Genomic DNA, 13,544 nt, shown 5'->3' with positions numbered 1-13,544 from the left:
GGGCCATATGCTATCCAGAGATTTGATTGACTAGATTATAGTTTAAAGAAAAGAAGGACTAGGAGAGATATGATAGCAGAGTTCCAATATCTGAGAGGTTGCCACAAAGAAGATAGAGTCAAACTATTCTCCAAGGCACCTGAGTGTAGAACAAGAAGCAATGGGTGGAAACTAATCAAGGAGAGAAGCAACTTAGAACTGAGGAGAAATTTCATGACAGTTAAAACAATTAATCAGTGGAACAGCTTGACTCCAGAAGTTGTAAGTGCTCCAACACTGGAAGTTTTTAAGAAGAGGTTGGATAACTATTTGTCTGATATGGTGTAGGGTTTTCTGCCTAGGCAGAGGGTTGAACTAGAAGACCTCCAAGGTCCCTTCCAACTCTATTCTGTACTGGAGCTACATCAAAATTTTGAAATCAATGAGATTTGACTGAGAAATTATTTCAGTTTATTCAATATCACTAAATCTGCTTTTGTGAAAGCAGGGGTAAAAGTTGTGAAAGTTAGGCAGGGGTAATAGCAGGAAGAAGCAGTGAAAGCATTTATAAACTATACTTTAGGGATTTCCTCCCCTCTCCTCAAGATATTGTTACTAATGAACATCCAGTGCAGACAATGTTGGACATATCACAGTTTATTCAGCTTCTCAACAACTTTGTCACTTATAATAAATAAGAACCTTCTCCTCCTCACATCCCCAAGGATTTTTAAGCAGTGAATGTTGCGGCATAACAGTATTATGGTATCTATAGCTCCCCTAAGTGGGTTTGGATGAAAGAGCCATAGTTCACTGACAGAGCACTTGCTTTGCATACAAAAAAAATTATTGATCTTTGTCAATTCCTAGTTAGACTGGAAAGATGAAGCTCTCCCTGAAGCCTCAGGAGAGCTGTTGCTTGTCAGTGTAAAGGAAAGATGTAAAATCTGTTCTTTCCCTTTTGATTATTGTTCACCCCAATCAGCAAGCTAATATAGTCAGAAGACTGTAGTATTTATAGAGCTGCCATCCTTGTTGTAAGTATGGTATTATGGAGATAATTCTTCCAATGATGGAAGATTGACTTGTTTCAAGCACCTTTCTATATTTCCGTTTTTAAAAAGTATGTTGCAACTTGCCAATTTTGTGAAATTAGTGAGCAAAACCTGAGTCACTTTGAACAGCTTTTGGTGAATCTTCTTTGCTCTTCTGGGCAAATGTGTTTCCTAGAATGAATTATGGCTGATCTGATGCAATGCATCTGTGCTTCTTAGGAGCGCCTAGACTGCCTGTCAGGAATGGAATAGTGAAAGAAACAAACTATATTTATCAATTTCCTGGCTCTCCACCCACCTGATGCCCTTCATGTGTTAGCCTGCAATTCCTTTACTTGATAATTGTATCACATAACCGCCCCCTCTTGGCAATCCTCTGCTGGTTAGCATTTCCATGAACATATATAAATGTATATTTTATGGAAGTCATCCATCTCCTCCTAGGCTTGCTCAGGTTTGTTATCTTTGGTTTCAAGAAGGTACAGAATATGGTTCCTGAATCCCCATTTTATCTTCATAACTATTCAGTGGCCTAAACTGAGAGATAGCAACAAGTACTGAAACACTATGCAATATTAGTTCATATTCACTTGGGCAGTGAATTCACAGGCTCACACATCAAAAGGCAGCATGCAATGTCTCTTCTACAGCAAAAGAAAAGATGGAACAACCAATGAGAAAACAGGGGGGTTAAAAGTAGAAGGTGTTCACTTGGATTCCCCATAGAAATCTATAAATGAAACAAGGCAATTGCATAATCAGTCTTTTCTGGAAACACCTTAAGTCATGACTTGCATAAATGGAATAAATCATGGATGAATCATCAAAAGCTTTTTATATTAATCATGCCAGCTCACTTTCGTATATCTAAATTTGTCAGATCCAGAGGGTTGCTGTAGGTATGGACAATGGTATACTACTATCACAAGAGTGGAAGGGAGTAACATTTTCAGCTCAGGAGGGGACCAGGTTGTATAAAATTGATGTGTGCATCCAATGACTTAAATACCTGATTATTATCGAAGCTCAGTCAGCTATCTAACAGAGAATAACATTGTAAAGCTATCTACAGCTTCTGCAGCCATAATTTTAGCACATTGTCTGAATCAAATCATCACTCTAAATTTTATGTAGGCCAGTTGTTTAGGCCTAGCATAATAGGCAAATATAGGAATTTTATGCTGTGTTAATTTGGGATTCAGTTTAGTTTGCTCAGAATGACATAGGGGGAGTGGCCTACTAGAATGACAGTCTTCTCCATGACTTAGGTGTCCGAATAGGAAGTCAAAACCCCACCATTCTAATTAGAGCCTCAATGCACATACTTTTACCTGGCTTCAATCTGTGACTCTTTTACCTGTGGTTAGAGAAAGGCTGCTGTTTTCTCATCTTCCTCTCCTTTTCCTCCTCCCAGACACATCTCCCTGCTTTTAAGCCAGCAACGGTCCATCACACTGTGGCCTCCTGCTCTTAGCCTCACATTCCTCTGTAGGTTGGCTTGGATGAGGGCCAGTTGATACCCTTTGGACTCTGATGGTTTAGGAGTGCTGCCGAGGAAAAGGAAGGGGAAGAAAGAAAAGGAGAGAGATTAATTCATATTGATGAGGCTGCAAATGGGACTGAGCTGGTAAAAGATCATAAAATATTGAGAAGGAAGCAATGCCCTACTAGGTCATTGGGGGGAGGAGGGCTAAAATTCCTTTGCCTTCCCTTTCATTCTGAACTTTCATTATGGGTATCCTTTCTGGGCTAAGCTTTCATTATAGGTTCTGGACTGAAATTCCAGTGATTTGTCCATAGTATGACACTGAAATCTTAACTGGTAGAATTCCTTGTCCCATATTTTTTGTTTTGGAATTGGCTGGTTCTTTTATGTCAAAGCTGCTGTGTCTTTAACACTGATACCAGAAGAAGGAATACCACAGGTACATCTTGATATCCCTAAGGGAAGTAGAGTAGATTAATTTCCAACTGTGGGTGATGAATGACATGCAGCATTAAGCACTGTGGCATAATATTTTCCTTCTATACAGATTATATTTTTGATTAATATGTCCCTTTAAAAAAAAACTTTGCTGTCACTGGAATGGTAAACTCATACCATTGTGTTTTTTTTCTTCACCGAGGTGGGCTGTACCACCTCTAATCTCAAATATTTTTCTCCTCTCTCCATGCACCCAAACATCCTTTTTCCTCCCTACCTTCTTCCTCCAGGGGCCAAGAAAGATGTTTAGACAGTATGTATAGTTTTCTTTCAAAGTTTAATCATTTTTTGTTTTGGATTGTGGCTGTATCAAAAAAATTTCTTCCTGATATTTTATGTGTTTATTGTTCTAAAGCAACCCACTTTGGGAAGGATTTGGTCTGAAAGGCAATGTATCAATATTTTAAAAAGATAACAATTCTGTCTGTATTATTTATTAAGTTATCTGTAGATCGGCTATATAAGTGGACCCAGGTTGCCATGCTTAATGGGAGAGCCCAAGAAACAATGTGGATTTTCTCCAATCAAGAGTCTGATATATGCTTTGAATTCTTTGGTTATCTAAAATGGAAGTTGAAATCAAAACATCTGGAGAACACTTAGGGGATAGGCTGCATCTAATTTGGGAGGAAGATCAAAGCCTTGAATGGAGGCATTGGAATCTATTGTTCATTGTCTCCAGCTTCACCCCTTTATACTGCAGTCTTTCTATTCTTCCAAATGCAAGGTTATTTCTGATGTAATCTATTGCCAATTATTGCATGGAGTATATACCAGAAGGGGCTGAATCCCTTCCTCTCTTACATACATATTCACACACTATCCTTTCTCTCAAGAAGTAGGCTTTGGAGGCCAGCAGGATGGAAACAGTAGCTCTTATTAGGGGGCTCGGATTGTTCTCTGGTCAAGGATGTTTCAGATTAAGCAAAGGGCTACAGATGAGCCGCTTCTTATAGTGTCTGGTGTCAATAGACCTGAGTTCAGTGAATCAATAGCTGATTCATCATAAGACAACTTCCTATATTTCTGTAGGATACGACCTGTCTTACTACAATCATTGGGGGCTTTCTCAACTAAGCCCACCTTCACATTAGACTTAGATGTTATGGAGGAAAGTTGTGTACTTGTTAATATTTCAGAACGAGGAATGTGGATTTGTTAAATCAATGCGCTTTGCATAGCACAATGTGCTCTTTTTCTTCTTCAGTCTCTAATGCACATTCTTCTTTGAAACCCTAGAAAGATAATCTTCATGTAACTGCAACTGAACAAGACAAACAGGTCAGGATCATTTTAAATGTATTAAAATTACAAGGAAACACTGCAAGGAAGGGCAGATTGTTCTGACACTCAGTACACCCACCAGACAATCATTTGATTAAGTGCCCACAATGTGCTCCCTAAAGTCCAAACATGTCTATAGATCAGAAATAGCAGGGATAGTTAACCCTTTTCAGCCTAGGTTACAAGTCTTCTTTCTGAATTGCCTGGAGGCCTCAAGAGATGTGTCTGATGGTATTGAGATACCATTGAAAAGGAGGGGGCCAAATGTTTAGAACTTCTTTTATAGGTTTGCAGATTATAAGGTATCATTCCACTATACATGAACCATACTAAGGTAACATAACTGTGCACTGATAATCTAACTTTTATTTTATTAATTTCTATACATAATGGTTATTTCCCCAGTGATGATTATCACCAGCATGCTTTCAAGCCAACGTTTTCTTCCTATTAATACAAATAGCAACTGTGACTATGAAACTTCCAACTTTGAAAAAAAATCAAAATTATTTTGAGATGTTCATACCTTTCTTACCAGTTGTCTTGTTTAGCAACTGTTCAAAGTTGCAAACATTGAATAAAAAAGCAACTTTGTGATTAATACTCGCACTTACAACCGTGACAGAGTCCTGCAGATACATGGTCCCTTTTTGCAAGTTCCATAACCAAATATGCACAAGCAGAATTAATAGAGAATGTGGAAGAGAAATGGAAGACAGTCGCATGGTGTTCTGTTTAACGACACAATTGATTCACTTAATGACAGAAGTGATATCAGTCTGGGATAGTCGCATGGTGGGGTTTGGTTTTGGGGGGGGTTGCTTAGTGACTGTGGCACTTAGCAATGGAATTGCTGGTTCCAATTGTGGTCAGTAAGTAAGGACTACAGCTACATGAAAGATGGAGAAAATTCCTCAACAGGGTAGTCAGTCCTTTGTATTAAACTAACTTTTTTTTTAAAAAAAGTGGGTATAAGTAGTCCTTGACTTACAGCCTTTCATTTAGTAACCATTCAAAGTTATAACAGTACTGAAAAAAGTGATCTATGACCGTTTTTCACACTTGCAACCATTATAATATCTCCATGGTCACATGATCAAAATTTGGATGCTCGGCAACTGGTTCATATTTATGACTGTTGCAATGTCTTGGGGGTCATATGACTGCCTTTTTTGACTTTCTGACAAAACCAATAAGGAAGCCAGATTCATTAACAACCCTGTTACTAAACAATTGCAGTGATTCATTTAACAACTGTGGTAAGAAAGGTCATAGAATGGGACAAAACTCACTTAACTATTTTGCTTAGCAGTGGAAAATTTGGGCTAGATTGTGATTGTATCCTACCTGTGTGTGGACAATCTGTATATGGATTCTCCCTCCTAAATATTTTAACTTTCTGCTTATGACAGGCGGCCTTAATATTTTCCAATGAAGAGGTATGTTGGTGTATATGTGTGTGATCCAAACATGGGAAAATAACTGGTGATAAGCATTTATTATCAGTTAACGGTATTTCTTACTATTTAATGAGTGAATTGCTTTGTTTCTGGTCATGTTTATTTTCTATGGCATGTTTGTCTAGAAGTTGTTTGGTTGTTGTTGGGTTGGGGTTTTTTAGTTATAAAATGCTATACAGATTTTGAAAGCAAAAGAAAATTTTTAAGCATTCAGATCTCTGAAAGATTTGAGACTGCCTTTTTTTCTCAGAATTTTAAAACATGGCAAATCAGTGCATTACAGTCGGATTAAAAAGAGAACTTATGGTTCCCGGATATTTTTAGATTCCTATAAATTCCAGTCAGGAGGTAATATTTATCAAAGGTCGGAATTATAGTTCAACAATGTAGAAGACCATTTTTATGGCAATCACCTATTTTGCCAATCATATAAATATCACTGATTATCCTTTAAAACAGGGTTCTCCAACCTTGGCAACTTTAACACTTGTGGACTTCAGCTCCCAAAATCCTTCAAACTGGGGAATTCTGGGAGTTAATGTCCACAAGTTTTAAAGTTGCCACGGTTGGAGACCCCTGCTTTAAAAGAAAAGGGCTCTAACTGATGAGCCAAATGAAGGGAATACTGCGGACAGTTCCTGAGAATATTTTGGCAGGGAAAAAATGTTCTTAAATCAGACCACCAGCCAAAAATGCTCTTTTCCAGGAGCTTTGCAGAAGTGTCTAACAGAACTCTTGTCACAGATCTCAAATAGAGATATGTAATTTGGTGCTGGCCAGATGTTTTGAACTAAAATTTCCAAACTTTGAGCAACAATGCCTGATATAAAGGATCACAGAAGATATATAGCCAAAATACTGAAAATATGTAGAGAGAAAGAGAGATGACATTGGCAGAGAGAGGCCATATCTGTTACCAAAAAAAATGAAGGGAAATCATGATTTAAACAGGGAGAAGGAATACCTAACCTTCTTAACCCACATGAATATAATAGGAGAGTGGATGGAAAATAAAACACAATCAAACGTGTGAGATTCTGTTATTATAAAGTAGCCTATCTATTTCTTAATCTGGTTACATTGTGGGGTTAGCAAGAATAAAGACGAGGAGGGAGCCACATTCAGAGTTGTAAGATTCTGTTATTGTAACCCTATTAAAAAGTAGCTTTAATGTTCATGACTGCGCTCATGTTTGATCTACCTTGATGGACTGACATTCATCTTGCAACTCCCACCACCACTCACCACCACTTCCCTGCTTTTATTCTAAAGAGAACTAGGTAGGGTCATTGGGGGTCATTGCTTTCTCAAATTCAATCCCTGATTTGGGCTGAGATTTCTCTTACCTGACCATTGCCTTGGCTGTGTCTTTTTCTTCTCTTCTTCAAGGTTCTTCTCATAGTCCATTACACCTACCCTAATATCATACCTGATATAGCTGCTGTCAGAATTGAAAATAATGCAACACGTTGTATTGCCCGAATACAGCAAATCAGTAGCATCTTATCTAGCACTTATCTATGTATACATGTGTGGGTATGCATGAAGTGGGCATCTGTTTCAGGCCACTTCCCAATGTGAGATCTTCAATGCAAGATGTGATCCAGGCACAGCTGGCAGAAGGCTGTCCAGCCTCTAACTCAATCATTTCAGTGAAGGTTTTCTTTTAACTAAGGATCTGAAATCATTCCATTTCTTTTCCCATCTTCTCATAGGAAAAAGCGGACCTTGGCGAATTGAATTTTTCCCTCTGTTACCTACCCACTGCTGGTCGTCTCACGGTTACCATCATTAAGGCTACCAACCTCAAAGCCATGGACCTGACTGGATTTTCTGGTGAGCAGATCTGATGAAGTTTGGATCATGACCAGTAGTTCCTAGACTGTTGGCAGTAGAGCAGTAACTTTGACTTAGAGGGAGGCTACTCAGGGGAAAAGGACAGTAAAATGAAGAAAGCAAGCTAAATATCAGAATTCAAGTGTTGGCGAACTGTCAGGCACGGTGGGCAGGAGAAATCAGAAGAAAAATTAGAATGTACTGATATATGTTTACAGTTTGCTACAGATTAATAAAACATCCTGACTCCAGATTATTTTAAAGTAGTAAAAAAAACCTACAAAAATTTACTTCTCCCTGCTCTTTCCCCTTTTTTCTATCCTAAGTTGGATTGTGCAAAAAAAGGAACAAAAAAAGGTGCAATGGAATAGTCCGCTATGGGATATTATGTGAAAGAATTTGCACAATGGAAGAGTTTTTTTACGTTTAATGTTCTTGGTTTTGAAAAATGCAGACAACATGTATGTGGGGAAGCCTTAAGAGATTAATCTCATAACCAGGAGAGAAACTTTAACTTTTCCTACTACAGTCTGTCTGACTTCCCCTGCTTTGGATCATGTTAAAAGCAAAATCATGTTTTTAACATGACATGTCTTTGGGCCTCTATTCTCTTGCTAAAACAAATTCATGAGTGGAGTGTGTTTCTAAGGTGTGCTGCCCACCTGAAGCCCCTTTTTTTGCACTTAGGCCTGGTTTGTTTATTTTAAAGTTTTGGTAAATTGGAATCCTATTCTTTGTAAATGTGGAGGTAGAATGGCAGCAGGAAATGAAAGGAGGAGCTTCGGTGTGTGTGTGTTGACTTCACAGAAGCCTAGGATTTAACAAGGAGGAGATTCAAATGTAGGTAAGAATTTGAGGTCAGTCACAAATAAGAACATTGCCAGGTGTGGAGGGTGGCAATCTAATTACCTGCAGATCTTTGGGATGTATCTCCTAAAGCCTGATCCTTGCCACACTGTTTAGGGTGGTTGAAAGCTAAAACGTGAGACCTCTAGAGAGCATCAGGCTCCTTATTCCTGCCATCAGCAAAGGAGGCAGCATTTAGAATTAGGGCAGAGAAAGCAGCAAAAGGGGTTGCTGAGAAGGAAACAAGACAAGTGTAAGATGGGTCCTGTTATGCTTCATTGCTATTACAAGGACATAGTTCAGCTTCAGATGAGCAAATCTGTCAATTTTTGTTTTATTCAGCATCTCTTTTTTACCATGTTAATGATGTTTGGCCTGTTTTCACAGCAGTTTGTAAAGGCTGTTGTTTATTGCTCCTAATAAATACTTTCTTATCTGTGATTTTTCTAGAATGTTTTTGCATAGTTTTTTTTTCCCTAATAGGCTTTTTCTAACCTATGCTTTTTTCTATGCACATTGTTCCTCAAGCCGTGTCTTTTGCACATCTTTTTTAAAAAGTTGTAATTTGCATTCTGTGTGAGCTGGGGTTTATTTTTGGTTTGCTTGTACATTTGGGAAAGATGAACTCAATCAGTTTGCATAAACATACAGACAGAATGAATTTTTCTACTGCCTCTAGTTAGGGATATACATCTCAGTGACAGTTGTCATGGTTGTGACTCTGGAGGATGCATCTTAACAGAAAATGCCAAGTCAGTTTTGATAAATTGATCCTTGGTGCTTATGATGACAATCAGAGCTCAATCCTCTATGGAAGAGGGGGGGGGGGAGGAAGGACTTGCAGTTATAAATGACCAGGAGAGAGTGGGACTTTCTCAAAGCAAGTCTGGCTTTTAAGGATGCTTGTAGTGGAAAACTGAAGAGCAGATGATGTTCTATGGTGGTAACTTTCCTATATAATCTGGAATTGCAGATTAGGTTTGGTGGGCACAGCCCCACTTATATCTATGATATACCTTCTGCCAAAGAAAACAGCTTGGGTTTTGTCACAGGTCTATTGTGGGGGCAGGGCCAGCCTGAAACATTTTGCTATCCGGTATTTTGCTGATTACATGGAAAGTTTGTGAAATAGTAGGTCATTAGGGAAAAAAAGGTTATATATAGCCCAGCCTATTCCCTATAATGCTACTTTTCTTCTTGTGAAAATTGCATCCTAAAAAAGGGATTCTGAATTGTGATTAGCCTCCTTGCAAGTTCTGCCATGCCATTCTCCTGCATATGGTTTTGGACCTTATGATACGTTGTAGTGGACAGCATATGTCCTCACTAAGCACTTGCCGTTCTCACAACCATGAAAACCTCGTTCATTTGCCATTGGAAAAGATTCCTGTCAGTGCTCAATCTGGAAGTCTAAACTCCTTGAACTCAAAGGAATAAAAATTACAGATCAGAAATGGGGATGGGGCAAAATGTTAAAGACAGAGAGGCTACAGGTGAAGGCTCTTGGTATTCATTTGGCTTGGCTTCTTTCCCCTGTAAACCTGGACCACTTTTCTCTTATCTTTTGCCTGCATCTTTTCAGATCCCTATGTCAAGGCATCCCTCATGTGTGAAGAGAGACGCTTGAAGAAGCGTAAGACTTCCATCAAGAAAAACACTTTGAACCCCAGTTACAATGAAGCTCTTGTCTTTGACATTCCCCAGGACAGCATGGAGCATGTCAGCATTACCTTGGCAGTCATGGATTATGATTGGTAAGATATATCATATCCACCCAAATTCCGGTAAGTTAAACAGAAGACTTTGGAGAGAAGTCATTTCAGCCAGTGATGGGTCAGCACTTTCCTTGATTCTACTTTCAGCGAAAGAGTCCTGTCTTTAGGACATTGCAGAATTTGGGGCACAACGTGCAAGATGGCGACACAGAATAGGATGTTTTGGGGAGGGATATTGGCAATTCTTACCAGCTATGGATGCTGTTGCACAATTTCATAGAACAGCTTGAATTTATCCCCACCCCCCACCCCCAATCATTGTGACAACACATAAATTAACATTGCAATGTCAGAGCATTCAGGTTATTTTGTTTGGTACATCTTGTTAAGTCAGATGATGTGTTGCTAGTTCACAGGTTAGTGAAGAATAGTGCAAAAAAAGATATCTTCTGGAATTATATTAAAACTACTAAAGAATGATTACAGCCCATTAGGAGTTCATTTTACTTTTTTTAACAAAGATGCAGTAGGTGGAATTTAGAGCCAAGTTTGCTCCACGTTCTCTTACAAATGTAGAGTTATGCAGTGAGGACAGTGCATAGAGAGCCTAGTCTAGTCTAGTCTAGTCTAGTCTAGTCTAGTCTAGTCTAGTCTAGTCTACTCTACTCTACTCTACTCTACTCTACTCTACTCTACTCTATTCTGTCCTGGCAGGTGGGACCTTATGATGCAATACATACAAAGAGAAACAGATTAGCAGGATAGCGGTTCTTTGTTGTTATTAGTTGCGAAGTTGTATTCGATCATTGCGACCCCATGGACAACGTTCCTTCAGAACGTTCCTTCCTGTCCTTTATTATCCTCTGGAATCCATTTAAGCTCACGCCTACTGCTTTGGTGACTCCATCCAGCCACCTCATTCTCTATCGTCCCTTTCTTCTTTTGCCCTCAATCTTTCCCAGCATTAGGCTCTTCTCCAGTGAGATCTTCCTTCTCATTAGGTGGCCAAGTATTTTAGTTTCATCCTCAGGATCTGGCCTTCTAAAGAGCAGTCAAGATTGATCTCGTCTGGGACTGACCTGTTTGATCACCTTCCAGTTCAAGGGATTCACAGGAGTCTTCTCCAGCACCATAATTCAAAGGTCTCAATTCTTTGGCACTCAGCCTTTCTTATGGTCCAACCTTCACAGCTTCACCCTGCCAACAAAAGTGCATATAGTCAAGGCTATGGTTTTTTCCAGGGGTACTTAAATACTAGTATTTAAATATTCAACATATTATTTTGCTGCAGAAATAGAAAAAAAAAACCTGATACACTTTGTTAGAACAAAATCAGCTTTGTTTAAATATCCATTTCAAATCCCGTCCCCAGCTTTTGAAAATTATTTTAGACGCTAAAATGGAATATGACATAAATAAGCTTAAAACATAGCATTTTTAAACGGGGGGGGGGGGACTTAATATTTCAGTGTCTCTGCATCCCTAATATAGCATTTTGAAGTAAAGCATACAAATAATCCAATAGCTCACAGATAGGTTAGCACCTATCAGCCTTTGGCTGATACCAAAAAACTAATCAGACCTGATTAATGTTTGAGTGGGAGAGCTGCATAAAACCTAGGACCATTTGCTAGACTACACATTTTGTAAAAATCTAGAATATGGCAATGAAAGTGTTTTGGATCATGGCATCATAGACAATGAATTTAAGGGAGTCTTTGGTTTTTTTTTAATGCTAATCACATAAGGTTGACATTTTCCTCCATCTCTGTGAGAGGCTGTCTCTGAAATAAGTCTCTTCTTCCACAGCATTGGGCATAATGAAGTCATTGGCATGTGTCGAGTAGGCAATGATGCTGATGCACCCGGGAGAGATCATTGGGCTGAGATGCTGGCAAATCCACGTAAGCCCATTGAACATTGGCACCAGCTAGTAGAGGTGAGTGTGATATTATGAGACCACCAGGTCTGATCTGTGTCCAACCCATTGCTTCACTGGAAACTAAAAACTAAACTTAAGTGCCAGATCAGGAAGAAACAGGGGTAATGAACTAGTCATTCTGCAATTTCTCTGTTAAGCACTAAGCTATTCTAATCTGCTGCCTTGGGCATAGGATAGAGCAGTGTTTCTCAGCCTTAACAACCTGAAAATTTGTGGACTCCCAGAATTCCCCAGCTAGTCGTTTTAAAGTTGCCAAAGTTGAGAAACACTGGGATGGAAAGACAAAGAGAAAAATGGGGGAGCCTATGAAGTGGCAGGATAGAATGAAAAACATGCTTCTCTGTCTTAATTATGACACTATTTCACCCACATATTGCTTAATTCCCACCCACTATTGTCATTTAGCACCTTCCATGATTCCTTCCTTCCAAACAAATGTGGCCCTTGAAACAATAAAAGCTGCCCATTCCTATAACTAAGAATGCAATAAATTACTCAGTGTATTCCTTTTATGATCTGTCTTTCTCTCAGCTTTTACGGTAATGATGTAGCTCTAGACTGTTGGCTAAAATTGTTGTGCCTCTTATGTATTCTGGTATTGCAGCTGCACAGTACCGTTCCAAGAACTTAGTAGTGCGTCCTGAATACAAAGCATGGTTCATGAAGAATGCTGGAAGACTCACTGACACAGTGGAATAACATTCCAGAATAACTGAGAAACAACGGGCTAAAAGTTTTGGGAAACTGTCAGGATTTTATAAATTGGGACAGAATATGGAGTTGGGGTTTCTGGATCCTTTTTTGAGGGGAAGACATAGTTGGGAGGAATGGGGGCCAAGTTTGGGCCATCTCTTCAAATCTGAGTCCATAAGTCACGGTGCTCTGGCAGTGGCTGGAGAATCTTTTGTGTCTCTGACCTTTTTCTCTTTGCTGCCTCTGATTTTTCAGGAGAAGACTTTGAACAGCTATATCAACAAGAATCCTCCAGCTCGAGACAAACCTAGCATCATAGTAGAAAGTGTTCATTCAGACTAAAGCAACCACCAGCAGCCCTTTGCCACCAGGGACTGTAAGTGTCTTAGAGAGATAGAAATGGGATGATAAATGACATATACCTTCTCAATTTTGGTAGAAGCTGTAGCAAATCGGAGACACCTATCCTCCATGGGTGCCCTGGTTACTACATTGCTCTTTTATAAGATGAATGCCAGATAGTTCACCAAATTGATGCTATATGGGGCTTCCTAAATATGACCTTATTTAGGGGGCCTATGGCCAGTAAGTATTGGATCCCTTATGGCAGACCAAATCAAATAATACATGCACACACAAAATACTTTAAGATTGGCTATAACAACACCTTGCAGGTCCGGTTGTGCATTCCCTCCTCCCTCTTTTATATTCATATGAATTAGGGGAGTGTCTGTCTGAGACATTTTCATA

The 13,544-nt window shown here is 39.2% G+C and overlaps 1 protein-coding gene across 2 annotated transcripts in view; it reads left to right on the top strand.

Annotated features, from left to right (window-relative positions):
* Nucleotides 1-13,544, top strand: part of SYT3 (synaptotagmin 3) — a 55,280-nt gene that overhangs the window by 39,356 nt on the left and 2,380 nt on the right. For both annotated transcript variants that reach the window (XM_087713685.1, XM_087713684.1), the window contains 4 exons: nt 7,478-7,598; nt 10,027-10,198; nt 11,969-12,098; nt 13,050-13,170. In XM_087713685.1, the coding sequence (XP_087569811.1) occupies nt 7,478-7,598; nt 10,027-10,198; nt 11,969-12,098; nt 13,050-13,136 (510 nt within the window). In that variant the 3' untranslated portion in view covers nt 13,137-13,170. The remainder of the gene's footprint in view (nt 1-7,477; nt 7,599-10,026; nt 10,199-11,968; nt 12,099-13,049; nt 13,171-13,544) is intronic.

This window comes from Thamnophis sirtalis, unplaced genomic scaffold, assembly GCF_051295495.1.
Source record: "Thamnophis sirtalis isolate CommonGarterSnake01/CBP01778 unplaced genomic scaffold, rThaSir2_p1.2 scaffold_4, whole genome shotgun sequence".
Taxonomy (NCBI): domain Eukaryota; kingdom Metazoa; phylum Chordata; class Lepidosauria; order Squamata; family Natricidae; genus Thamnophis; species Thamnophis sirtalis.
Note: the sequence above shows the minus strand (reverse complement) of the source record. Positions and strands in the feature narration are given on the sequence as shown.